Raw genomic sequence first — 26,297 nt, 5'->3', positions numbered from 1 at the left:
CACCCTAAAGCACAGAGATGCACTGAACTCAACAGTTTTTATGCAAGATGGGGCCTCACCTCACATCGCTCATGAAGTTCATCTGCTTCTCCAAAACACATTTGGAAACAATCGAATTATCAGCCGATCATTTCCAAATGCTTGGCCGGCATGACCACCTGACGTCACTCCCTGTGATTTGTGGTTGTGGGGCTACCTGAATGACAGGTTTTACCAGGGGAACATTCACACATATGCTGATCTGAAGAGGTAGCCAGCATACCTACGGACATGCTTCGTTCTGCTGTGCAGAATGCAATCCTGATCTTTTAGACTCTTCTGGACATTGATGGGTGCAATACCGAGCCACTTTTGTGGCAGTAATGGTACTGACAAGTAATGGTATGATGTACTGTAACAGAACGTTAAAAGTGTTTCAATTGAATTTATTCTGCATTATTTATCTTTCCCATGTCTTTGACATTAATGCTACCAAATTTGGTACTTGTACAGTAACATTTTAAATAGGGAAACTTTAATTATAACCACCCAATACTTAGTGTTTCTCATTCAAATAAAATGAAAATGTGTTACGCCAACTCAGTTCAGCTGTCGTAACTTCCCACAATCACTCACAATAGGCATTTGAATGTAAACTTCACAGTTACACTTTGGATAGCCCCTTCTCAAGTTTTATCAACAGACCCACCTATCGTAGGCGAGTAACTGTCATCATGGGGTGTGAGTGGTCTGCCATTCCTTTTTAATGGAGAATTCAGTTAAGATAACAATGTAACAACAATTACACTAAATATTAGTGTTTTTATATTACAACTACCACTATCCAAGCCACTGACGAACAACCGCCGATTCAACATGAAGCAGTAGGAAGAAGAGTACTACATATCACTAAGGATATGACAAAAAAGGACCACTGTACAACTTTATTGTGAGTAATTGTGGGTAGTTACAATTGTGGAACAGCAGATTTTTATAGCTACTGATGCAAAGATATGTTTTGGCAGCGGGAGAAATAACAAGAATTTAAATAACAACAAATACAAGCAATATTTTTATTTATCGTTAGCACACCTTCCATTTTAGCACAACACACCATACCAAAAACAACTAGTTTTGGAGAGATCTTTAAAGTAGTGTTTCACTGGAACTGCATACGCAACTATAAATGTGAAAACCACCAAATACTGTATTTTAGCTTCACAGCCACTGAATTGAAGATAGTGTCTGCTTGATATGCTTCTGCCAACCTATCACAGTACAAGAATAGTGATCTTGTTAGCCAATTATAGCATACACATATATTCGTCCTTGCCACAAATATTTAGCTTTGTCCCTCCAAAAAAATCCTGACAGCCAGCTCTGTAACTTCACCCAACGTTCACTACCATTGGCTGTCTAGATCACATCTTGTACTGTGATTGCCTGACAGAAGCAAATCGAGCAGTCGCCATCTTCACTTATGTTTCTCCAAAAAAAAGTACTATAGCAGATGGATTTTATATTTCTACTTGCATATTCTGAAAACTCACAGCTACATTTTATAGATCTCTCTGAAACACAGGTTTCTTATTTTATTTTGCTAAAGTGGCAAGAACTCTGAAACGGTACATAAAGATTTTGAGCAACCTCAAGATAGTGTGTTATAATGCAATAAAACTGAAACTTCTGAGAAGAACAATTAGTTTTCAGGGACAAATAGACACACAAGCACACAATTTAATACTGAGTTTACTCCCCCCCCCTCCATCTCCGTCTCCCCCTCACCCTTCAGGAGGGTCAGCTGAAGCTACTGATACCGAATTTCTGCTTTAACCAGTGATTTAATGATGTTACACTGTGGGACATCACACACACACACACAGATGGAAAACAGAACACTGAAAATGTTGTTCTGTGTCTATATTATTTTTGGAATGTACATTATAGTGACAAACTGATCTGTAACGTTGCCCATGATCTAGGTTACACTGAAAGGTGACAGTTCAGTTGCGATTTGGGGGAGACAAATAACATAAGTATGAAATCTTAGTTGTGGTCAAATATTGATCTATGGAGTAGTCTGAGGTCTGTAGTCAAGCTGGCATGAGAATGTCCCGGATGATTGCAATGGTCTGGACACAGTGGCTTTGCATGTCAACCACAACTAATCGTGTAACTAATTTTTGACAATGTCGCTATGGTAATGTCAAGTGTTTTTTATTCCAGTCTTTGATCACAATATAAAGTCCTTCGACAATGACCGGTTCAGTCAGTAACGACCATCTTCAGATCTGTTCTACACAATGTCCCAATGTGATAAAGTCGTAATGGCATCATCAAAACACGTAAATGCACTCAGCAAAGCATTGTCATGTAGAACTAAAATATGGTGTAAAATAGGCCAAATCGTCCATACAGTCATTTTACAACCAGCATTACTGTACAACTGTATTGTAATGCTTCGGTTTGTTACTGCTCTTTAGCTGGCTATTGTTTTCACCTGCAGCTGGCAATAACACTGCTGTCAGTGATGTTACATCCTCTCGACCTTAGGCTAGGCTGATAAGTAACAGTCTGACTGCAAACTGGCCAAGCAGTATCTAAGATTTCAATCAATCACCACAAGACTCTCCATGCAAAAACAACATAAAATAACAAAAACGGGAAGTATCAAGCTTCCAAACTAATATAGACCTCCAGCTATGCAAGTGATCAGCCTGTCGCCTAACTTGTAAAAGTTATTATTGCTGGAGTAATGCTGTGCACTGTGCAGTCTGCATCAGATAGGATTGATGGTGAATATTGGAAAAGTTCAAAGGGCAGCTTGTTTTGTATTAGCCCAAAACAGGAGAGAGTGCTACAGAAATGTTACACGAATTGGGGGTGGGAGTCATTAAAACAGTCACCAAGTTTCGCCTCAGAGTAAGAACATATTTTGTTGGCATCCACCTTCACATGGAGAAATGATGATCATAATAAAATAATAGAAATGAAAGCTCGCATGAAAAATTTAAGTATTCATTTTTTTCTGTGCGCTATTCAAAAGTGAAACAGAAGAGAAAGAGCTTACACGAGAGTCGATGAACCCTCTGCCAGTGACTTAATTGTGAACAGCACAGTATACATGTAGATATTCACTCACATTGCCATGTCTTTCCCTTTAATGCTGCTTTTGGTAACAATTCATGTGATAAATGATGGAAAGTGTACACAATGAATCGGATGAGGGTAGCCAATCACAATGCTCGTTATTGATTTCCTGTGCTTTGTATTTGAAGTTGGTGGCCATTTATTTCAGTCATTGCATTGTAAGCAGAGCTATTAGCTACCATCCTAACCACCACATCAAAAACTGCAAATGTTTATGATAAAAGTGATTGTAAACGTCTTTGCTCTTAATGCTAATCACAACCTCAACACACCTCATAAAAAAATTGAAAGAAGCATATACAACTCTAGTATATCACACAATTCAAAATATTATTTCCTTTATGGATCCCGTTTCCACTAAGCCTATACAGGTCTAATAAATAATACAAACAAAGCCACTACTCACAATAGACAAATAATCTATTATAAACAAAATATCTGCAATCTGCAACTGAACCATACAAACACAACCGTCCCAGACACTATCTACGTAATAATATTCTGATGACTTGTGTTAGTCTTAGCTACAGTACAGCTATTCCTGAAATTTAGGCTGATATCATACAATGGGCCCAGTCACCCAACTTCATCAAATTCCGCATGTAATTTACTTCACTGTTGCAAGCACACTAACTGAAAAAAGACATACCTTTTTCAAATCTAGGCTCTTATTAGAATGCTTAACACATTCATCATCAGTTGCTACAGGTGGCACTATGTGTTGTCCATAGTTTCAGTTAAAAGTGAATATCACTAATCTGCAACATGTAAATTAATTCAAGGTCATAACACACTAGTTTCTGATGATTTTTTAGTACAAGTGCTGTACATTACATCCATACTGTGTCTAAGAAACTCATTTTATGTACTAAAAACTGCGCTAATGTCCTAGAATTAAAGGCTACAGTCAACTGAAAGATGCAGTTCCATCTGTCTGCTTTTACCAGTGATGTAACTGTGTTGTGTGGCGCGACGTCACTGTGCCACATTCTTGAGTCTGGTCGTGTTAGTAGACAACGTATTGTTCTATTTGGTGGCAATCTCTTGCAGTGGATGTTGATGTTCTGAAGTTTGTTTGGAATGTTAGTGAGATATCTGGCATTCTGAGCTGAGTGTGTCAGGTTGTTGCCGAAAGAGTTTGTGATGGTTCGCTAGTGAGTTACTTTGATTTTGTGTATTGTAGCTGTTGAATTCATGTGTGTGTTTGGAATTATTAGTGCAGTGTGTTTCTTATTGTCAGAGTGTTTATATTTTTCTTTTTTTGTCAATCATGGATACGACACAAATTTGTGAATAGGAGACTGCTTGTTGCAATGTGATTTTATTTGTTTTTTATTGTAATGTGTAAGTTGTGTTTGTTTCTGTATATGGTTGTTTGTGTTTATTTAAATTGGTAATGATGCAAGTTTTTAGGAATTTCTAGTTTTTTCTTCTTAGTGTTTGGTAATTGAGTTGGACTGTGGTTGGCAGGTACTGCAGGTATCTGTTTACCGTCACTGGCTAGAATACTTATGAGAGTGGGTTTTAGTTTGCTGTAGGCCTACAGTGGACTTTGGTTTAGACTAGTTGGGTAAGTGAAGCAGGAATGTTTTAGTAAGTAAAATTTGTGGTATCCGTTTTGGAGTTGTGTGTTGGTTGATGGTATCGAGCACTTTATATGAGCTATATAGATCAAAATGAAATTTTGGATACCAGGTTTTCGAGGTTTATGTTGGTTACTCAAATCAAATGGTGTGTGACAAGGGCCTCCCGCCGGGTAGACCGCCCGCCTGGTGCAAGTCTTTCGATTACACGCCACTTCGGCGACTTCTGCGTCAATGGGGATGAAATGATGATGATTAGGACAACACAACACCCAGTCCCTGAGCGGAGAAAATCTCCGACCCAGCCGGGAATCGAACTTGGGCCCTTAGGACTGACAGTCCGTTGCATTGACCACTCAGCTACCGGGGGGTAGGCTGTTGGTTACTGATGCATGATCTTCATTTGAACTGTGTGTGCCAAGCGAAATTTACAAAACCAATGATTTTCACTTTTGCATTGTGTGGAATGTTGACAATTTGGTATGCTTCATTTTTGTGTTAGTATTTGTTTTGGAATGGGGTCATTATTCTTACTGTATTTAGTCTGCCTCCACTCAAACCCCCTGCTTCCAGTGTTTGTCCCATTAGCTTCATTCTATTGATGATATTCAATATTTCACATACTATTTACATCTGTCCGTAGGTATAATGAGCACCGCCATGGTTGCCATGCAGTATGTGCTTGAAATACATGTTTCTGCCATCTTGATGAAATCACAGATCAAAGCAGACGGATGGAATCACAAATTCAAATTTTGCCAAAAGCTGGGTGAAAATACATAAAGGCCTATGTACTGATTATATCAAGTTATCCCTTCAGTCAATGTATTCTGTACATTAACACAACTTCTTCAAAGCCAAATACAAAGCCATTTGCATTTTAAAAAAGACAAAAGGCCTGTATAATGGATGTTTTAACTAAAATGCCCTTAACTACAGCAGGGGAAAAAATACAAGCTCTTGAGAAATGTGGGAATAGAGGTATAAAATATGGAACACTTACAATTTTGTGTCATTATGTGATTCACAATTAGCGTTCGTAACAATGATTTTTTAAATATAAGTCATGACACCCAAACAAATGACAAGACAGTAACACAGTTTTCTAAAATAAACTATTTCCCCTCTCCCACAAAAACAGTAATAGTATTTATTTTGACTAATTACATACAAACAAACAAATATCCAGCCCAAATGAAAATAGTGAAGAATATGGTGCAATACATGAGCTTTAACCAGTAACACTATCAAATTGTATGATGACTATGACATCATAAATCTTGTGTATTAACTATCAATTACCAGGATATAGGATGTTATTGTTATTAAAACCTTCAAACGTATTAAAAACTTTAAAGTATCAGGCCACAATGCCAAAAATGGTGTTTTAACTGAGGTTATAAATATGGCTACAGGATTCACGAGGGGGGAGGGGGGGGGGGGGAAGAGGAAGAAGACTGTTGCAACACTTTCACTGACTACACTACTTCACATGCAGCAATGTAATCTAGATCTTAGGTTATTCTACATATCAGTCTCTGACTAGAACAATTAGGAAGGAGGAGTAAATTCTGGCCATGACAAACTAACTAAAGCAAAACAGCAGCAGCATGATCTTCATTACACCTCATGGTATAAAATAACAGAATTTATATAGCCCAAAAGGTAGTGAACGATATTAAAAGACATGAGCACAAAGAAGCACCTCTGCATAACTGAAGATTAACATAACACTATATTACATTAAGATTTAACTCCACTTAACCCAATAACATAACAGAACTGGGGAACTGATAAAGAGTAGTTTGGGTACTAATTATTTTAAGGTACATCTCATAAAACCAAAAACTGTGGCTGTGTAAATCTAAGAAATATATATACTTATATTTATAAACAGCAGCACTCTAAAACAGAAGAGCAGCTCTCTTTTCTAGAAACCAGTTGATTCCTGATTATTGGCAGTGTGTACAGTGAAACTGTCTATACTTGTTACACAAAGCAGTGCAACAAGAAAGCTGGATATATAATAACACAAAACTAATATAAACTGAAGGGAAAACACCAGAATATTACTCACCACAAAGATAACAGCAAGCTTCATTTGTGTGTCGCATGGTAAACTGAGAAAGTGAAAGAAAAGTAGGCATCATAAAAATGTCTCCACAATGACAAGGTTTCAGGTCGACCAACTCACAATCCTACAGCCAGATGCGCCACACACATGGTTGATAAATAACAACGTACACAAAAACCAAATTTCCCTCTCTAGACCCTCCCACTACACACCTCTCCTGCAATCAAACCCAAACAGCAAATCCACATCTTAATCCTCTACACGTGGAACATAAAGGGCTCCAACACTCTGCATGAACGAATGAAATGCACACCCTTGCACAAACACACTTTCCCTCCAAATGTACTCATCCAAATGACTCTGCAAACCACTGCGCCGTCTCTTGCCTCCCTCGAGAACTCTCTTAACTTCTTTCCAATATCTCTCCATTGTACCAGTCACTTTATTCCGGAACTGGTAGTTGTGATCTGCTGCAAACGACTGAAGGTCAAATTCCTCTGCATCCTCATAACTGTCCCATCTATCTGAATATATAACAGTACCATTTTCAACATGCTCTTCAATGAACCACTGCAAAGTCCTAGCATCCCTCTTCTCAACCACATTCAAAACCAATTCATCGTGGTCCTTCCCACAAACGACTGCTCCCCAAACCCAAACTTCTGCCATCCACCTTCCCTTATCATATTTGTTACTTCCAAAAGATGACTCACCAAACTCAACCACAACACCTGGCCCCCCGATTTTTCCCCTCTTCTTCATCAGAGCTGAACAAATTTCTCTACATGACAAAAACCAATCGACGACCGTTTTGTCACTCAGGCCTGTGATGCGACACGTGGATTGCACAGATTTACGCATACAAAAACAGTATGTCAACAGAACTATACTTCTAAGCTTAATCTTCGACTTTTCGAACCAAGTACCCTTACGAACTGACCTCCACACTTTGTCTTTCGCGCAACGCCACATAAGCCCATCGCCACATCTAGTCGTTGCAACCTTCACACAGGACATAGGCTTCCGACACGTAGCACATACGTATTTGTTCGCAAGCACACCAAAACTTCTCAGAAATTCAAACATTCGCGAATTATCATTTAAAATTAAATCAAGAGTCATGTAAGTCATCGCAACGCCTTGGTCCCTACGTTCGTCATCTTCACTAGAGGACGAGGAGTATGTTATACCACAGTCGTCCTCGTTAGGAACACTTTCACATAAAACTTCCATCACAACAAAACGCTACAAAAATATGATATTCTGCTGTGTTTACGCAAACTACGTAACCCAACAGTTCTCACGCAAACCGGGATACCAAAGATGCACAAACTCATCTGAAGCTGAAAGTCGCCCACTACCCTCTAAACACTCTGAACAACTAGTCGCCTCTACTCCCCTAATAACACGTATTTCTTTCAAGTTTCAGACGTCTACCGACACTCGAACATGAGATGTTATAAACGAAGTTAAGAATAAAGGACGACCACATGGAGACAATCATAAAAGTAGTGACAATTGTACAAAAGTACTAAAAAACGTTATAGTGCACTTACGGTGTCCGCGTGCTAATGTTGGCAATTTCGTGAGGGTGGTTATGAATTGTTTACGTTTTTTTTCGAGATGGAGGGCGCCAGAATAACTTTTAGTAATCTTATTATTATGAATTTTGTGGTAGGTTATTCATTTTCTCACTGATTTGTTTTATAGTATGTTTCTAGGAAAATATGTGTTTTATGTTCTTTCGTATTCGAGTGCAGTTGTTTTAATTTGCAGGATGGTGTTATACGATGGTGTATACAACGAGGGTTGATTGCCAAAGAACGGCTTTGTAAAAAATGTTCTCGGCCCATGAGGCTGATACAGAGAACAGACCGAAGTGACGGTGTCCAGTGGTGTTGCAATGAAATGTCCCATGTTTGCCGCTACAGCATACGACAGAAAAGTTGGTTTGCGGGAAGCAGGCTGACGATTGGAGACATTTTAAAAATAACGTATTTATGGGTGAAGAAGTGTAGTGGCGCTTTCATTGGTGAAGAGTTACATCTGTCGAAGCACACTGTTGTCGACTGGCGCAGTTTTTGCCGTGAAGTTTGTGTTAAGGATTGTATAAATAATGGTGACGTGCTTGGGGGAGTGGGATCAGTTGTTGAAATTGTCGAAGCAAAGTTGGCGAGTCGAAAGTTTGGGAGGGGTAAACCTGTTACCGGCGGATGGGTGTATGGCGGGATTGAAAGAGGAAGCAATAAATGTTTCTTCCAAGTTGTTCCGAAAACAACGAAACGTGTGTTTTTAAATGTGCTTAAAAAATATGTGCTGCCGGGAACAACTGTCGTTTCCGATTGTTTCCGATCATATGACTGCTTATCCGATGAACTGTTCATCAGCTTATCTGTAAAACGCAAAATGAACTTCAAAGATACAGAGGACACTAAGAATGTAGAAGGGACATGGTCCTCGATCAAGCGTTATTTTCGTGGAACGAATAAGTGCAAGGACGGTTTTGATTCTCATATGTTCGAGTACATGTGGAGGAGGAGGTGGAGTGATGAAAACGATTTATTTATAAAATTTATGGAAGCAGTCCGCAGAGTTTATAACCCCGAATAAAGTTTAGTGCCATGCTGTTGTTTCTAATTACTACTTAAATTATAGCAATACCTGTCAATGTCTATTTATTTGTACAATGTTCTCGTTGCTGTTTGCAAGACTGTCGTTACATTTTTTAATTATTTTTTTTATTGGCTTCTAGCTTACAAACTTTTAAGCCATCACAAATAAATGTACTGACACATATAACAAGGTAACTTTTTTTTTTCCTTCGTGATACATATTGTTTAGGGCAAACATTCGTGTTTTCAGATCAAAATTATTGTAATCAAACTACAAAACACAGTTGATTGCAAAAAATTTGTTAATTAAGTTCTTTAGTTAAGTTCAATTCATGTTAGATATTTTTCGCTAGAAACCGTGATATGGCATCATATGTACTCCTGGTTATGTCTCCGAGAATTGGGATCCTGTTATTACCTAGGGACTACAGCATAAAGTCATGACTGTAGCCTTAGGTGGCGGTGTCTCAAGTCAACTGTGGTTACTGCTAAGAACTCGGTTTAACGCCGAGAGAGCGGATTAACGTAGGTTAGTTAAAAAAAAAAAAAAAAAAAAAAAAAAAACGGAAGTCCACAGTGTAGTTTTAGCTCGTCGCTGGCCTTTACTTCGGACTGCGTATTTTGAATGCTGTCTCTGTACAGAGTTAATTCGATGTCATATTTTTGTTGTTTCTGAAGTATTTCTTTTATCTTGTGTGACAGAAACAAAATGCTCTCTCTGCGAGAACTTTATTAATACTTAGTTGATTTGTCAGTCTTAAAGATTATTTTATTTCAATTTTTTGGTTCGTACTGTTTATCGTGGTCTCCGCTATATCCTCCTTTTACGATGGATCGTTTCTATTTTCTCTTTATTACAGGCATTTTTGTTCGCCTTCATTTTACCCGATTCGTTTTATTTCCAATAATTCATATTAATGGGTGGAAGTTTAGTTATCTATAACTCAAACATTTATTTTTACGGCACAGAAAATTCTCACATTCTAAGCTCATCAAAATATGGCGACGGATATTGACTTGGTAGTTTGTGTTGCATAAAGTTCTGTCGCATGTTGTAATATTTCATATGATTTTTTTTCTTTTATTTATTTGGCCTTTGGAGAATTTTCTCTATTTAGCCATCAAATATATAATTTATATAAAAGAACATAACGAACACACCATAAAGTGTAAACATTTGTGTAAGTAATATGAAGTAAAATTCATATCAACCTACATCTGCCTTATAGATTTGCTCCGATCTTCGTAATGAAAATACCAATTAACTCATATAGATGAACGTCTTTAGAGGATAGGTGAGTAGCTGCTAGACAACTCGATGGCTATTGGATTTAATAAAGTTCTTTCGTCGTCGTATTTGGCACAAGGAATGAGAATCAGCGATTGTCTCTTATGCCGAACTGTAAATGTAAATTCGATGTACAGTACATGAAGTGTGAAGGAAGCATGGTTGAATCGAAGGCGAATTATGAGTGATGAGCAAGGTACAATTAAGCCCTCTTGAACCACGGTATGAAGATGACTTGAGGCTGTAGCACTGCATAATAATTACGCCCCTACCTTTCCGATGTTCAGATTCATTCCACTTCTCTTGTCACTGGAGTAGAGCAAGATGTCTGACTTCATGCATTTAATCCATATTACTGTGTTTCGTAGTCGGAGCTCGGCAGCTGATCTCGCTGATTTGACTAAGATGTCCTCTTCCTTGTATTTTGTACACGCATAAGTGTGTGCCCATAGAAGATTACTAATTTTGCCATTCTTATGTTCTTAACCACATCTAGAATATGTCGGTTACTTAATTTATCCCATTGCCGATGCTAGACATTTTTGAGGACGCTCTTGGAAGTCGATACAGTTAAAATCCCAGAGTCTGAAACTGAAAACATAAATGTATGCGCCTTTGAAATTGCCCCCGCTCCCGTCATGTATATAGAATCGCTCTTTGGTAATTTGTGCTCTGGCCTCATAAAAAAAAGCAAGGAAAAGTGTTTGTTCTACAGATTCTGTCTGTCTGCAAAATACTCGTTGACTGCAACTATCTCTTCCTCATTTGATGAAAATTTCATTCCAGGAAGCCAAAGTTAGAGGATAGGAACAAGTCACTTGGGGTTATGTCTAGTGAGTAGGGTGGATGAGGAACAAATTCAAAACCCAATTCATGCACTTACGCCATTGTTATCGCTGAAGGTGCTTTAACGTGGTGAAAGACCACTTTTCTTGCTTGCCAAACTTGGTCTTTTTTTAGCCAATGTAAGTACCACACAAATCAACAATGAAGCATAATAGGATCCACTTACAGTTCGTCCTTTTTCGAAGTAATGTAGACATATTATTCCTTGGGAATCCCAAAGAACAGTGGTCATCACCTTAATAGCTGATAAAATGGTCTTTGTCTTCTTCGGTACAGTGTCATCAGCCTTTTTCCATCCTTTCAACTGCCATTTTGACTCTGATGCCTAATGATGGAGCCAGGCTTCATAAAAGTCATAAATTGTCGCAAAAAATGTTGGGGATTGCACTTAAGCTTTTAGTAGACTGTGGGCAATCATGGCTCCAACCATCCACACAGTTTTATTCATAGCCAATTCTCCGTGCAGGATATTACGCAAAGGTGAAATTCCTACAGTCCCAGCAATCTCACTAATTTTTCTTGCATTTCCTTATCATGGATTTTGTCAATAGTTTCCTTTTTAGTGACCTGAATTGGACGGCCAGAGTATGCTTCATCTCCGGTGCATGTATGACCACGGATCAATCCAAAAGTAAATGGTCTTCAGTGTTGGTTTAGAGTCCGTGTGAATCTCATCCAACTCTGTTTAGATATGTGACAGTCCAACCCTTTAAATGAAAATGTTTAATAACATCATGAAACTCGGTTTTCTCCATTTTCAATCACAGTCAACACACTGACGTATTCAGATGCCTGTCAACTATGAACTGTACATGATTCAAATTTGTTTATGACCCTTGAAATAATAAAGCTTACCAACCATGAATGAATTTTCCATTCTGTCATGGAAATTTACCAGACTTATTAAACCACTATCGTTTATTTTCTGGACTTGAAGCTGGGAGCAATTGTAAGGGCATCCAGTATATTCTTGTGAACTTTTTAATCCATCAGCATAAAGATAAGTGAAGCTTGGCCATTTTTCTTTAATGTAGGAATGAAAGTTGAGTTTATTAAATGTATTATCCCAGGTGATTGGTTTAAAATAATATACCGGTACTTGAAAGAAGATTACATATAGATCATACTCAAACATTGGTAATAGATTGGAACATTTACTATCTGGAGTGACGGGATATTGTGTGTTGAAACTAGAGGAAGTGGCTAGACTTTTAATTCTTCTGTTAGAATCCGTCCTAATATGTTGAATGTTGTCTTTATTTTTTAGACTGAGCTGCCCTTAAATGCCATTCCTTCAGTATGAAATTCATCGGCTAGCACTCGTTGTCAAATGTTAAGGAACATCTCTCCTTCCTCCTCTATAACGTATATGTAGGGGTTGATTGCATAGGTTCAAGGTAGGTATGAATGGTTCTAAATCTTAGCATATCTAATTTAGCAAGGTGTACCTATGCAGCAGTGTAATATATTATAAATTCACAACTGATGTGAGATCTAATAATGCCTCAGTACGTATGGAGGAGACAGTGACATGCGCACTACGAGATGCGAGTGAGTGAGTGAGTGAGTGAGTGAGTGAGTGAGTGAATGAATGAATGAATGAATGAATGAATGAATTATATTGGAACCTCTTTCACGTTTAATAATCAAAGCTCAAACATAAGGTGTCCAGCTTAGCTTTGAATCTGACCCTGGAATCTATCCCGAGACTGAATCTTGAAGGTGTAGCTCTCAAACAAAACTCGGTCTTCTGCTTTGACATCAATCGATTTAGAAAAAGGGAGAATCAGCAGTTTCTTCACCTAGATTTTGAGACAATTAGTAGATATCCTTCGATTTACACGACTTATAATAGTGAGTAGATTCTGTTTGGCCTTAAAATATGAACCTGCTGCAGAATGCACACAAATGTGTACCATCTGCATATTGTAAAACTTTGGAAAGCAGAGAAATTGGGTTTCCTAAATTGTTCATGTAAGCAATATATAGTAAGGGACTTAAAATTGCTCCTTGTGGCAAACCTTAGGAAACTAGAAAGGGACCTTGCATAATACCTATGAATTTAATGTAAATTTTTCTTTGGGAGATCAATGTGCTAATGCTGTGTACCAGTGTAACTGGTACACTAAGCTTCTCTAAAAATAACAGAAGGGGGATAAGTACGTGGTCATATGCTCCTTTGACAATGAGAAATGCCGCCACCACAACAGTTTGTTCCTCTCGTAATGCGGTTGTTAAATCCATAGTGAGTGTACATAAATTCTGTGGGACCCCTTCCCTTTTCCAAGTCCATATTGACTCTTGGGCATTAATTTAGATGTTTCCAGCAGCCATTCTAGTTTCTTTATTACCATAAGCTGCAGAGTTTTCAAGAGACATGATAATAACGCTACCGGCCATTGGCTGGAGTATAAATTACGATCTTTTCGAGTTTTTAATATTGGTAGAATTACTTGGGTTACCCATGATAGTGGTAGATTCTGTATCATTCAATAACAATTATAAATGTTTGGAAGAGGTTCTTTTTGTGCTGTGTGCAAATTTTTTTGTATCGACAAATGAATATAATCTGTACATGGACATATATCTTGCTAATTTGCTGCCTTCATTGAGTTCATCTATAGAGGAAGTACAAAGTAATAGACATTGAGGTGTCAAAAGTTATGAGACACCTCCTAATACCTTGTAGGACCATCATCTGCCTGACACAGTGCAGCAATTCAGTGTGTCATGGACTCTACGTCTACATCCATACTCCGCAATCCACCTGATGGTGTGACAGAGGGTACCTTGAGTACCTCTATCGGTTCTCCCTTCTATTCCAGTCTCGTATTGTTCGTGGAGTATGCTTCTGTGTGGGCTCTAATCTCTCTGATTTTATCCTCACGGTCTCTTCGCGAGATACACATAGGAGGGAGCAATATACTGCTCGACTCCTTGGTGAAGGTATGTTCACGAAACTTCAACAAAAGCCCATACCGAGCTATTGAGCATCTCTCCTGCAGAGTCTTCCACTGGAGTTTATCTGTCATCTCCGTATGCTTTCGCGATTACTAAATGATCCTGTAACAAAGCGCGCAGCTCTCCATCGGATCTTCTCTCTCTCTTCTATCGACCCTATCTGCTACGGATCCCACACTGCTGAGCAGTATTCGAGCCGTGGGCGAACAAGCATACTGTAACCTATTTCCTTTGTTTTCGGATTGCATTTCCTTAGGATTCTTCCAGTGAATCTCAGGCTGGCATCTGCTTTACCGACAATCAACTTTATATGATCATTCCATTTTAAATCACTCCTAATGCATAATCCCAGATAATTTATGGAATTAACTGCTTCCAGTTGCTGACCTGCTATATTGTAGCTAAAGGATAAAGGGTCTTTCTTTCTATGTATTTGCAGCGCATTACACTTGTCTACATTGAGATTCCATTGCCATTCCCTGCACCATGCATCAATTCGCTGCAGGTCCTCCTGTATTTCAGTACAATTTTCCATTGTAACAACATCTCGATATACCACAGCATCATCCACAAAAAGGCTCAGTGAACTTTCGATGTCATCCACCAGGTCATTTATGTATATTGTGAATAGCAAAGGTCCTACGACACTCCCCTGCGGCACACCTGAAATCACTATTACTTCGGAAGACTTCTCTCCATTGAGAATTACATGCTACATTGTGTTATCTAGGAACTCTTCAATCCAATCACACAATTGGTCTGATAGTCCATATGCTCTTACTTTGTTCATTAAACGACTGTGAGGAACTGTATTGAATGCCAAGTTGTTGGAAGTCCCCTGCAAAAATATTGATTCGTGCTGCCTCTATAGTGCCCATAATCGCGAGTGTGTTGCCAGTGCATGATTTTGTGCAAAAACTGACCTCTCAAAAATGTTTGATGGGGTTCATGCTAAGCAATCTGCTTGGCCAAATCATTTTCTCGACCACTGTGGCTCTGTGACATGGAGTATTGTCCTCCATAAAAATTCCGTTGTTTATGAATGTGCAGTCCACGAATGACTATAAATGGTTTACAAGTAGCCAAACATAAGCATTTCTAGTGAAGGATTGCTCCACACCGTTATAGAACCATCACCGACTTGCCCAATGCCTCGGGTCATTGGCTTCATGGGGTCTGTGCCATACTTAAATCGTACCATCAGTTCTTACCAACTGAAATAGGGACTCGTCTGATGGGCCATGATTTACCATTCTTCTAGGACCCAAACAATAGTCACGAGCACAGGAGAGGTGGCGTAGGTGATGTTGTGCTGTTAGCAGAGGCATTTATGTTAGTCGTCTGCTATCATAGCCCATTAATGCCAAATTTCGCCACACTCTTGTAATGGGTACTGCCCACATCAATTTCTGTGGTTATTTCATGCAGTGTCGCTTGTCTGTTGGCACTGACAACTGTACACAAATGCTGCAGCTCTCTATCATTACATGAAGGTCGCCGGATGCTGTGTTGCCCGTGGTGAGAGGTAAACCCTAAAATTTGATATTCTTGGCACATTCTTTATGCTGTGGCTCCCAGAATGATTCAATTCCCTAATGATTTCCAAAATGAACTGTCTCTTGCAGCTAGCTCACTAACATTCAGCATTCGAGGTCTGTTAATTCCCATCCTGCAGCCATAATCAAATCAGAAACCTTTTCAGATGAATCACCTGAGTACAAATGACGGCTCCCCCGGTGCACTGCCCTTTCATATATTGTGTACGTGATACTAGTGCCACCTGTATATGTGCATATCGGTGTCCCAAGACTTCTGTCAGTGTAAGATTGCGGTCTGTTTTACGAATGGAAAAACTGGTAGAAGTCGACCTCGGGGAAGATCAGTTTGGATTCCGTCGAAATATGGGAGCACGTGAGGCAATACTGACCTTACGACTTATCTTAGAAGCTAGATTAAGGAAAGGCAAACCTACATTTCTAGCATTTGTAGACTTAGAGAAAGCTTTTGACAATGTTGACAGGAATACTCTTTTTCAAATTTCGAAGATGGCAGGGGTAAAATACAGGGAGCTAAAGGCTATTTACAATTTCTACAGTACCAGATGGCAGTTATAAGAGTCGAGGGGCACGAAAGGGAAGCAGTGGTTGGGAAGGGAGTGAGACAGGGTTGTAGCCTCTCCCCGATGTTATTCAATCTGTATAGTGAGCAAGCAGTGAAGGAAACGAAAGAAAAATTCGGAGTAGGTATTAAAATCTGTGGAGAAGAAATAAAAACTTTGCCGATGACATTGTAATTCTGTCAGAGACAGCAAAGGACTTGGAAGAGCAGTTGAACGGAATGGACAGTGTCTCGAAAGGAGAATATTAGATGAACATCAACAGAAGCAAAATGAGGATAATGGAATGTAGTCGAATTAAGACTGGTGATGCTGAAGGAATTAGACACTTAAAGTAGTAAAGGAGTTTTGCTATTTGGGGAGCAAAATAACTGATGATGGTCGAAGTAGAGAGGTTATAAAATGTAGACTGGCAATGATAAGGAATGCGTTTCTGAAGAAGAGAAATTTGTTAATGTCGAGTATAGATTTAAGTGTCAGGAAGTCGTTTCTGAAAGTATTTGTATGGAGTGTAGCCGTGTATGGAAGTGAAACGTGGACAATAAATCGTTTAGACAAGAAGAGAATAGAAGCTTTTGAAATGTGGTGCTACAGAAGAATGCTGAAGATTAGATGGGTAGATCACATTCCTAATGAGGAGGTATTGAAGAGAATTCGGGAGGAGTCTGCGGCACAACTTGACAAGAAGAAGGGAACAGTTGGTAGGATATGCTCTGAGACATCAAAGGATCACCAATTCAGTTTTGGAGGGTAAAAATCGTAGAGGGAGACCAAGAGATGAATACACTAAGCATATTCAGAAGGTTGTAGGTTGCAGTAGGTACTGGGGGATGAAGAAGCTTGCACAGGATAGAGTAGCATGGAGAGCTGCATTAAACCAGTCTCAGGACAGAAGACCACAACAACAACAAAATCGGCGTGATAGAGAAGGTATTGGGAATTGTCAGACCGTGCAATGCTCTGCCGTCGCACCAACATCCAGTGCCAATGGTCATGTGCCCATGCCAGTTGTAGTTGTTGATGTCATGGTGTTAACATTAGCACATGCAAAGGTTGTTGGCAAATGTAGTCTCCTTGTAGATTATTGCACTTGGTCCAATGATGTTCCAGTGCCTTGATCCCATCTTGAAAATAAGTTTCCTCAAGGCTTGCAAAATAGTTGTCAACTCCGACTATCAGTTCATTGTTTGAAGTGAATCTTCATCCACCAAGAAAAATTTTCAGTTTTGGGAAGAGATGGAAGTCTGACAGAGCCATATCAAGTGAATAAGGTGGGTGTGGTAACAATTCGTACCTTAGTTCGTGTAATTTTGCCATTGTGACGGTACATGTGTGTGGGTGCGCATTGTCTCAATGGAAGATGACTTTGCTCCTTGTCAAACCTGGCCTTTTTCATGGATCTTTCGTTGAAATTTGTCCAGGAGGTTAGAATAGTGTTCTCCAACAATTATTTGCCCAGTGGGGAGATACCCTACAAACAGAATCCCCTTCGCATCCCAGAACACTGATGCCATGACCTTTCCTGCTGAATGAATAGTCATTACTTTCTTTGGTGGTGGAGAATCATCATGTTTCCACGGCTTTGGCTGCTGTTTTGTCTCTGGGGTGTAGTACTGCACCTAAGTTTCATCGGAGGTCACAAACTGTTGCAAAAAATCTTGCCTGTTTCTCCTAAAACGGGACAAATATTGTTCCGATATATTCGTTCTCATGCATTTTTGATCTAGTGTTAAAGAGTCATGGCACCCATCTTGCAGATAATTTTTTTAATTTCTAATTCTTCAGTTAAAATGTGATACACTGTTCGAGATGACATCTGGCAACCGTGAGCAATTTCATGCTCTTTCAAATGGTGATCCTTTGTGGCCATTTTGTGCACTTTTGCAATGATTTCTGGAGTAGTGACACATCTCGGCCAACCACTGAGATCATCATCTAAGCTCTCCTGACCAAATTTAAATTCGTTTGCCCACTTTGCAACAGTTAAATATGAAGGAGCCGAGTCCCCCAGTGTATTCTGAAATTTGGCGTGAATGTCCTCTGTTTTCATACCTTTCTTTACGAAGAACTTAATCACTGCTCGTATCTCGATATTTTGATATTTTCCTCCCCCCCACCCCCACCCCCCCCTCCCTCCATCTTCACAAATCACCACACGAGAACTTCCGCAGAGCCACATCACTGCCACAGCTCTCTTCCGAGAGCACTGATGTGGCACGTGTTTACAGGCAACTCTGCAATGAATATCATGTGAACAACTTGCTGTGCTAGTGCTGACCTCTCATAGTGATTCTGAGACCTTTTCAGACCACCCTCATATGTGGAGACTACTGTAAAAGGTTTAAATGCTGTTTGAATTTGCACCACAACTATTTCAACTTCGTCCTTTCTGGAAGAGTGTGGAATTATCTTGTGTAGAATAGGGTTTTATTTAACATGAACCATGTTTCATACACACTAACTATCTATATCTACATTTATACTCCGCAAGCCACCAAACGGTGTGTGGCGGAGGGCACTTTACGTGCCACTGTCATTACCTCCCTTTTCTGTTCCAGTCGCATATGGTTCGTGGGTCTAACAACTGCTGGAAAGCCTCCGTGCACACTCAAATCTCTCTGATTTTACACTTGTGATCTCCTCGGGAGGTATAAGTAGGAGGAAGCAATATATTCGATACCTCATCCAGTAACGCACCCTCTCGAAACCCTGAGAGCAAGCTACACCGTGATGCAGAGCGCCTCTCTTGCAGAGTCTGCCACTCGAGTTTGCTAAACATCTCCGTAACGCTATCACGCTTACCAAATAACCCTGTGACGAAAAGCACCGCTCTTCTTTGGATCTTCTCTATCTCCTCTGTCAACCTGACCTGGTACGGATCCCACACTGATGAGCAATACTCAAGTATAGGTTGAACGAGTGTTTCATAAGCCACCTCCTTTGTTAATGGACTACATTTTCTAAGGACTCTCCCAATGAATCTCAACCTGGCACCCACCTTACCGACAGTTAATTTTATATGATCATTCCACTTCAAATAGTTCCGCACACATACTACCAGATATTTTACAGAAGTAACTGCTACCAGTGTTTGCTCCACTATCATATAATCATACAATAAAGGATCCTTCTTTCTATGTATTCGTAATACATTACATTTGTCTGTGTTAAGGGTTAGTTGCCACTCCCTGCACCAAGTGCCTATCCACTGCAGATCTTCCTGCATTTCACTACAATTTTCTAATGCTCAACTATATCAAGCTGATTGATATATAATGCCCTGTATAAGTTTTTTCTGTTGGAGTTTACTGGCCTTGTGATCCATTTTCACACTTTTAATGGTTCTATAACGTTGAGGTTGAAATTCATGTAGCTATTTTGTCACATGTTTTATATTATTATGTCAGTTACTTTTATTATTTTCTCAATAATTTTAGCAGAATTAGCAGTAGGTTGATGATTAGATAGTTCATATGTTGTTAATTTCTGGAAGTTAGGCTATTTTGGTTTTGGTGTATAGTAGCAACAGAATGTTGAGTCGGATAGAGCAGATTTCTGTAGTGAGCCCATTCCCTGACCTCGTTAAGTTTTAAAATTTCTGCCTGGTTCCCGAGAGTCGGATAAGATTTGTTAGTCTGTTGTGCTGTGTCCAGTTGTCAAAGATCATCTCTCTATTCACCTTGATAAACCAGTTTGAGAGTGGGGTGAGTAGTTGGAAATTTTGAATGTCCGGAATGCTGCAAGTTGGTGAAGGAGAAATACCTGATATAGCTATCGCATGCCATATCCATCCCTGTTATGGATGCATATGTAGGAGAGTGTGCTATATTCAGCATGTCTCTGAACTCTTTTATTATTATTATTATTATTATTATTATTATTATTATTATTATATGTTAGGAGCTCTTAAGCTCATTTTCTAACATTGTATTCTGGACACGACCTATCTGTGGATATACAGGGTGTCCAAAAAGTCTTTCCCTGATTACATAAATTGATAACTCAGGCTAGAAGTAAGATACAAGTATGAAACTGGTGTCTTAATTGTTTACAAACTATAAAAGTTTTTTTCACACATCAGTAAACTTCCACACGAGCACCCTCGGTAACACGTAGCACATCTAGGTGATATTCAATTTCCGTTCTCACATTAGCCAACATGACTGGAGGGATCGATTCGAAGACTGCGGTTATCTGTTGCCGCAGGGTTTCAAGATCTGGTACACGTGTTTGGTGGACCTCGTCCTTGACATAACCCCTTAAAAAAAGTCTAATGGCGTTATGTCAGGAGCATGGAGGCCAAACCATTGGCCAACCATGACCAATCCGTCGCCCAGGAAAGGTCAGATCGAGATAGGCACGGACGTCCAAACCCCAATGAGGTGGTGCACCGTCTTGCTAAAACAAGGCATCGGGGTTATACTGAAGCGGCTCAGGAACAGCATATAGTTGCAACATGTCCAGATACACTGCAGATGTGACAGTAGCCTCTGCGAAGATGAATGGCCCGATAATTTGATCGTGCAATAGTGCGCACCAAACGTTCACCTTTGGACTGCCTCTGGTGCACTCCATGACCTCGCCAGTGGGTTGTGAACGCCAAATGCGCACATTATGGTGATTCACTACTCCACTGACAAAAAAGGTCGCTGCGTCGGAAAAGGCAATTCGTCCAAGATAACCATCCTCAACACGTAATAGCATTTTGACCACAAAGTCATATCGACGTGTACTGTCATTGGGCAACAAGGCCTGAACGATTTGCACTTTGTATGCACGGAACAATAAATGTTTGTGTAAAATGTCACGGAGAGAGCTTTTTGACATCTGTAATTCACGTGAGGCCCCGCGCACCGATTTCTTCGGATTTCACAGAAAAGACTGCCTTACAGCTTCCACCCTGTCTGCTGAGGTTCTCGGTCGACCAGACCTCGGAAGGTCAGCAACCGATCCTGTGTTCTCAAACTTCTCATACCAGGCTTTAATGCTCTTGATATCAGGTGGATTCCTTCCAAATGTTGTCTGGAAGTCTCTCTGCACTGTGATTGGTGATCATGTCTCATGGTACCACAGGACACACTGTCCCTTCTCCTGATTGGTTAACACGGCTTCTCGGGCACTGCACCTCATCCACTACTTATGTAACCTAAAACAGAAGGAAAAAACTTTGCTAGTTGTAAACAATTCAACACAAGTTTCATTAACTTTTGATTACAAACTTCACAACAGTCAATACAAATACACGGAACGAGATGCCCAGTTGACCCATATATTCCATCTGTCCGTCACGTGTACAACTGTCTTCAATATGGACACGATAGCAAACAATCTCATTTACAGTAGGGATGTGCCAAGTGCAGTGGACCACATCCAGTGGAAGCCTACTCTTCTGCCAATGTCGTACGTGGGCACTGTGGGAGCAATCATACAAGGTGTCCGCAAAGACTTTCCCTGATTACATAAATTGATAACTCAGGCTAGAAGTAACTTCTCTTTCCCACCAGGAATCCCCTTCTGTCAAACACAGACTCCATCGGGTGGCCCGCATCTTCCTTTTTGTTGTCCTGAGGTAAACTTGCGCTAACTAAGCTGTTAAACGTCTCGGATGCCGATCACTTATTTGATGCTGCCTTTGTTACTGCAGCTTGTCTTTTGTCAAATTTTATTAAATCTTGGGTCTCCATCGGGAGATCTGATAAGTCGTGGGCTGCATTGGCAATTTAGCCAACGTTTTGATCAAATGAAACTGTATGGTTCCAGAGGTCTTTCCAAGTCTCACACATTTACGATGTACGTGCAGACTGAAACGACAAATGAAAATTTGTGCCAAGGCTGAGATTCAATTCTGGGTCTGACTAGGCAGCTGTGCTAACCACCATGCCTATTGGCTTTGCACAACTGACAGACTACTCTAGCATGGCCCCCCTCATACCCCTTCATGCCTCAGCCCACTTGGTATTTCCCATAAGCTCAAACAGCATTGCAGAGAGTTCCCAAGAGTAATGGAATAGTATCTTAGCATCAAACAACAGTGTGCAAAGCCACTATGCAAGGGTGGCGTAGTGGCTAACGCATCTGTGTAGTCAGCAGGAGACCTGGATTCAAATCCTGGTCTTGGTACAAATTTTTGTTCGTCACTTCAGTCTGCATGTATGATATGTGATCAAAAGTATCTGGACACCTGTAAAAACACGAGTTTTCATATTAGGTGCATTGTGCTGCCACCTACTGTCAGGTACTCCATATCAGTGACCTCAGTAGTCATTAGACATCGTGAGAGAGCAGCCCGGATCACTCCATGGAACTCAACGGACTTCCAACATGGTCAGGTGATAGGGTGTCACTTGTGTCATACGTCTGTACGTGAGATTTCCACACTCCTAAACATCCCTAGGTACACTGTTTTTGATGTGATAGTAAAGCGGAAACATGAAGGGACACGTACAGGCTGATCTCATCCGTTGACTGACAGAGACGGCTGACGGTTGAAAAGGGTTGTAATGTGTAATAGGCAGACATCTATCTAGACCATCACACAGGAATTCCAAAGTGCATCAGGATCCACTGGAAGTACTGTGACAATTAGACGGGAGGCAATTAGACAGGAGGCGAGTAAAACGTGGATTTCATGGTCGAGTGGCTGCTCATAAGCCACACATCATACCGGTGAATGCCAAACGACGCCTTGCTTGGTGTAAGGAGCATAAACATTGGAAAATTGAACAGTGAAAAAATTGTTGTGTGGAGTGACAAACTGTGGTACACAATGTGGCGATCCAATGGCAGGGTGTGGGTATGGCAAATGCCTCGTGAACGTCATTTGCCAGCGTGTGTAGTGCCGACAGTAAAATTCGGAGACAGTGGTGTTATGGTGTGGTCGTGTTTTTCTTGGAGGGGGCTTGCACCCCTTGTTGTTTTGCATGGCACTATCACAGCACAGGCCTATAATGCTGTTTTAAGCACCTTCTTGCTTCCCTCTGTTGAAGAGCAATTCCAGGATGGCGACTGCATTCTTCAACACGATTGAGCACCTGTTTGTAATGCACGGCCTGTGGCCTAGTGGTTACATGACAATAACATCCTTGTAATGGACTGGCCTGCACAGAGTCCTGACCTGAATCCTGTACACCTTTGGGATGCTTTGGAACGCTGACTTGGTGCCAGGCCTCTCTGACCAACATCAATACCTATCGTCAGTGCATCACTCCATGAAGAATGGGCTGCCATTCCCAAAGAAACCTTCCAGCACCTGACTGAACGTATGCCTGTGAGAGTGGAAGCTGTCATCGAGGCAAAGAGTGGGCCAACACCATATGGAATTCCAGCAGGGCACCACAAACTTGTAAGTCATTTCCAGCCAGGTGTCCGGATACTTTTTATCACATAATGTATGTCATAGATGTTTGGAGCTTGAAAAGGTCTCTGTAACCATATAGTTTTGTTTGATTAAAGCACCTATGCCCGCATTTCAGGCATAATCTCCCATTTCGTTCGATGTTGAGGTGCTGTCTCAGCACAGTTGGAGAGCCTCTGCAATGTTGTTTTAGTTCACTTGGAGCACTGAGTGGACTGTGATGTGAATTGGAATTGGGATTGAGAAAGGAGGTGTGCCAGAGTAGACCATGCAGTTGCATAAAGCTACTGTGCCAGGGAGGCTTAGTGGTTAGCAGATATGCTTAGTGAGTAGGAAACCTGGGTTCGAGTGCTGGTGTTGGTACAAATTATCATTCTTTGCTTCAGTCCACATATATACACCAAAACTGTGAGGTTAAAATCACAAGCAATCGAAAATCCAGGATGGAATGTAACAATATTATGGAAGGAAAGTTGTCACTTACCATATAGCGGAGATGCTGAGCCGTAGATAAGCACAACAAAAATATTTTCACACTTCAAACTTTTCAGTATGTGCGCATGCGCACGCGCGCGCGCGCACACACACACACACACACACACACACACACACACACACACACAGTTCCACGACTTATATTTGTGGTCATTTTGGTTTTTCACTTATTCTGGTTTCTTCCTTCCTTTGTTTGGTTCCTTTCTTTGTCCTTCTCCCTCTCACTGTCTTTCTTATTTTTTCCCTTGCCTTCTTCTCCTTGCTTTATTCTCCTTGCCTTCTTGCCCACCCTCTGGTCTCCACCTCGGCGTTTGAGACAGTCTGTCCTTTCTCTCCCTCTCTCCCTTTTCTTTCTTCTTCTTCCTTCCTCCCTGTGCGTTCCTGAAGGCCGACCCACGCGTTTGCACGCGTGGCCGGTGACGGGGTAACACGTAATTCCCCGCCCTGGGTAGACAAGTAAGGCACCCACGTACCCCCTGGTAAAGGCCAGGACCAGGGAGGGGTGATTGCCTGAGCTGACACCTTCCGACCGTGCCGATTGGTCCCTCCGTCTGTTTCTCGGGAGGTGTGACCTGAGGTGTAAACATTCACCTAAGGCAGGAGTGCCTTCTGAGAGGGTCCCCACAAGGAAGGAGTGCATCATCGGAGACACTGGCAATCATGGGGGATTCCTCTGCAATGGTTTCTCTCTCGACTTCTGCCCAAAAACGGAAACTTGACCAGCCACCAGTGACAAAAGTACTACCGCCTGCCCCAAAGTTCCTCGTAGTTTCTCGATCTGAGGACGGAAAGGATTTTTCATCTGTCAACCCTTTCGTTATCCAGAAGGGCGTAGATGCCATAGCTGGATCTGTCAAGTCTTGGACCAGGATGCATAACGGTACCTTGTTACTAGAAACAGAGTGCGTTTCAGGCACAGAAACTGCTTCGGGCCACACTCCTGTACATGTTCCCTGTCCGGGTGGAGGCTCACCGCACTTTGAATTCATGTGGTATATACTAGATCACTTGACGGATTGACTGTTGAGGAGATTCAGTCTTTCCTCGCTGAGCAGGGTGTGACGGCTGTCCGTAGGGTGATGAAAAAGGTCGACAATGACCTTGTACCGACCCGGACACTTTTATTGACCTTTGATAGTGTCCAGCTGCCGTCGCGCATCAAAGCGGGCTACGAGGTTATTTCAGTTCGCTGTATGTCCCGACATTTATGCGCTGCTACCAGTGTCAGCATTTTAACCACACTCGCCAGTCTTGTTCTAATATGTCTAAATGTGTCACTTGTGGCAGGGATGCCCATGAGGGTGACTGTCCACCTCCGTCTCCTCGTTGTGTGAACTGTAAGACTGCCCCATCTACAAGGATGAACGCTGTATCCAAGAAATTCGGGTCAAAGAGAAAGTGTCTACCTCGACTGCTCGCAAGCTATTTGCTAGTAGGATGCCCATGCTGCTCCCAGCGGGGAAATGCAGTACTGTCCTCGCCTCTCCTCAGACTACCAGGGAGGTGGCGACGCAGACATGCGATCTGACCTTCAGCACTACGGTCGTCCGTTCGGCCAGTGCTAAGATCGCGCGGTCGACGTCTCCTCTTCCTCCTGTCACCCCTCAGACACAAGCACCTTCATCAGCTTCTGCCAAGATGAAGACCCAGAAATCAGATGCATGGGTCTTCAAGAAGGAACCGTCCCTTGCAGACTTCCTATGTACCTCGAACTCCCAGCTATCGACCAGTACTTCCACTAAACGACCTTACAAGAAGGCTCATAGGAAGCAAAGTTCTCCTCCTCCGCCACGGCGCGTTTCTTCTCCTGTGCCACCAAGCAGTTGCTGTCCAGGCCGT

The 26,297-nt window shown here is 41.1% G+C and overlaps 2 protein-coding genes across 7 annotated transcripts in view; one reads left to right on the top strand and one right to left on the bottom strand.

The window, feature by feature from the left end:
• LOC126295305 (uncharacterized) overlaps positions 1-8,332 on the bottom strand; it is a 36,320-nt gene extending 27,988 nt beyond the window's left edge. For 2 of the 6 annotated variants that reach the window (XM_049987747.1, XM_049987748.1), the window contains exons 1-2: positions 6,790-8,331; positions 3,779-3,887 (exon numbers count right to left, since the gene is read on the bottom strand). In XM_049987747.1, the coding sequence (XP_049843704.1) occupies positions 7,036-8,019 (984 nt within the window). In that variant the 5' untranslated portion in view covers positions 8,020-8,331 and the 3' untranslated portion in view covers positions 3,779-3,887; positions 6,790-7,035. Of the gene's footprint in view, positions 1-3,778; positions 3,888-6,789 lie in introns of all 6 variants that reach the window. The other 4 variants (XM_049987749.1, XM_049987750.1, XR_007552454.1 and 1 more) reach the window with 3 other exon arrangements.
• A 16-nt stretch (positions 8,333-8,348) lies between these two features.
• Positions 8,349-9,584, top strand: LOC126295307 (uncharacterized). Its single transcript, XM_049987751.1, has 2 exons — positions 8,349-8,460; positions 8,563-9,584. The coding sequence occupies exons 1-2, from the start codon at positions 8,410-8,412 to the stop codon at positions 9,394-9,396; spliced, it is 885 nt and encodes a 294-aa protein (XP_049843708.1). The 5' UTR covers positions 8,349-8,409; the 3' UTR covers positions 9,397-9,584.
• Positions 9,585-26,297: the final 16,713 nt, after the last annotated feature.

This window comes from Schistocerca gregaria, chromosome 11 (genome assembly GCF_023897955.1).
Source record: "Schistocerca gregaria isolate iqSchGreg1 chromosome 11, iqSchGreg1.2, whole genome shotgun sequence".
Taxonomy (NCBI): domain Eukaryota; kingdom Metazoa; phylum Arthropoda; class Insecta; order Orthoptera; family Acrididae; genus Schistocerca; species Schistocerca gregaria.
The sequence above is the reverse complement of the archived record's forward strand: the minus strand, read 5'-3'. Positions and strand labels throughout refer to the sequence as shown.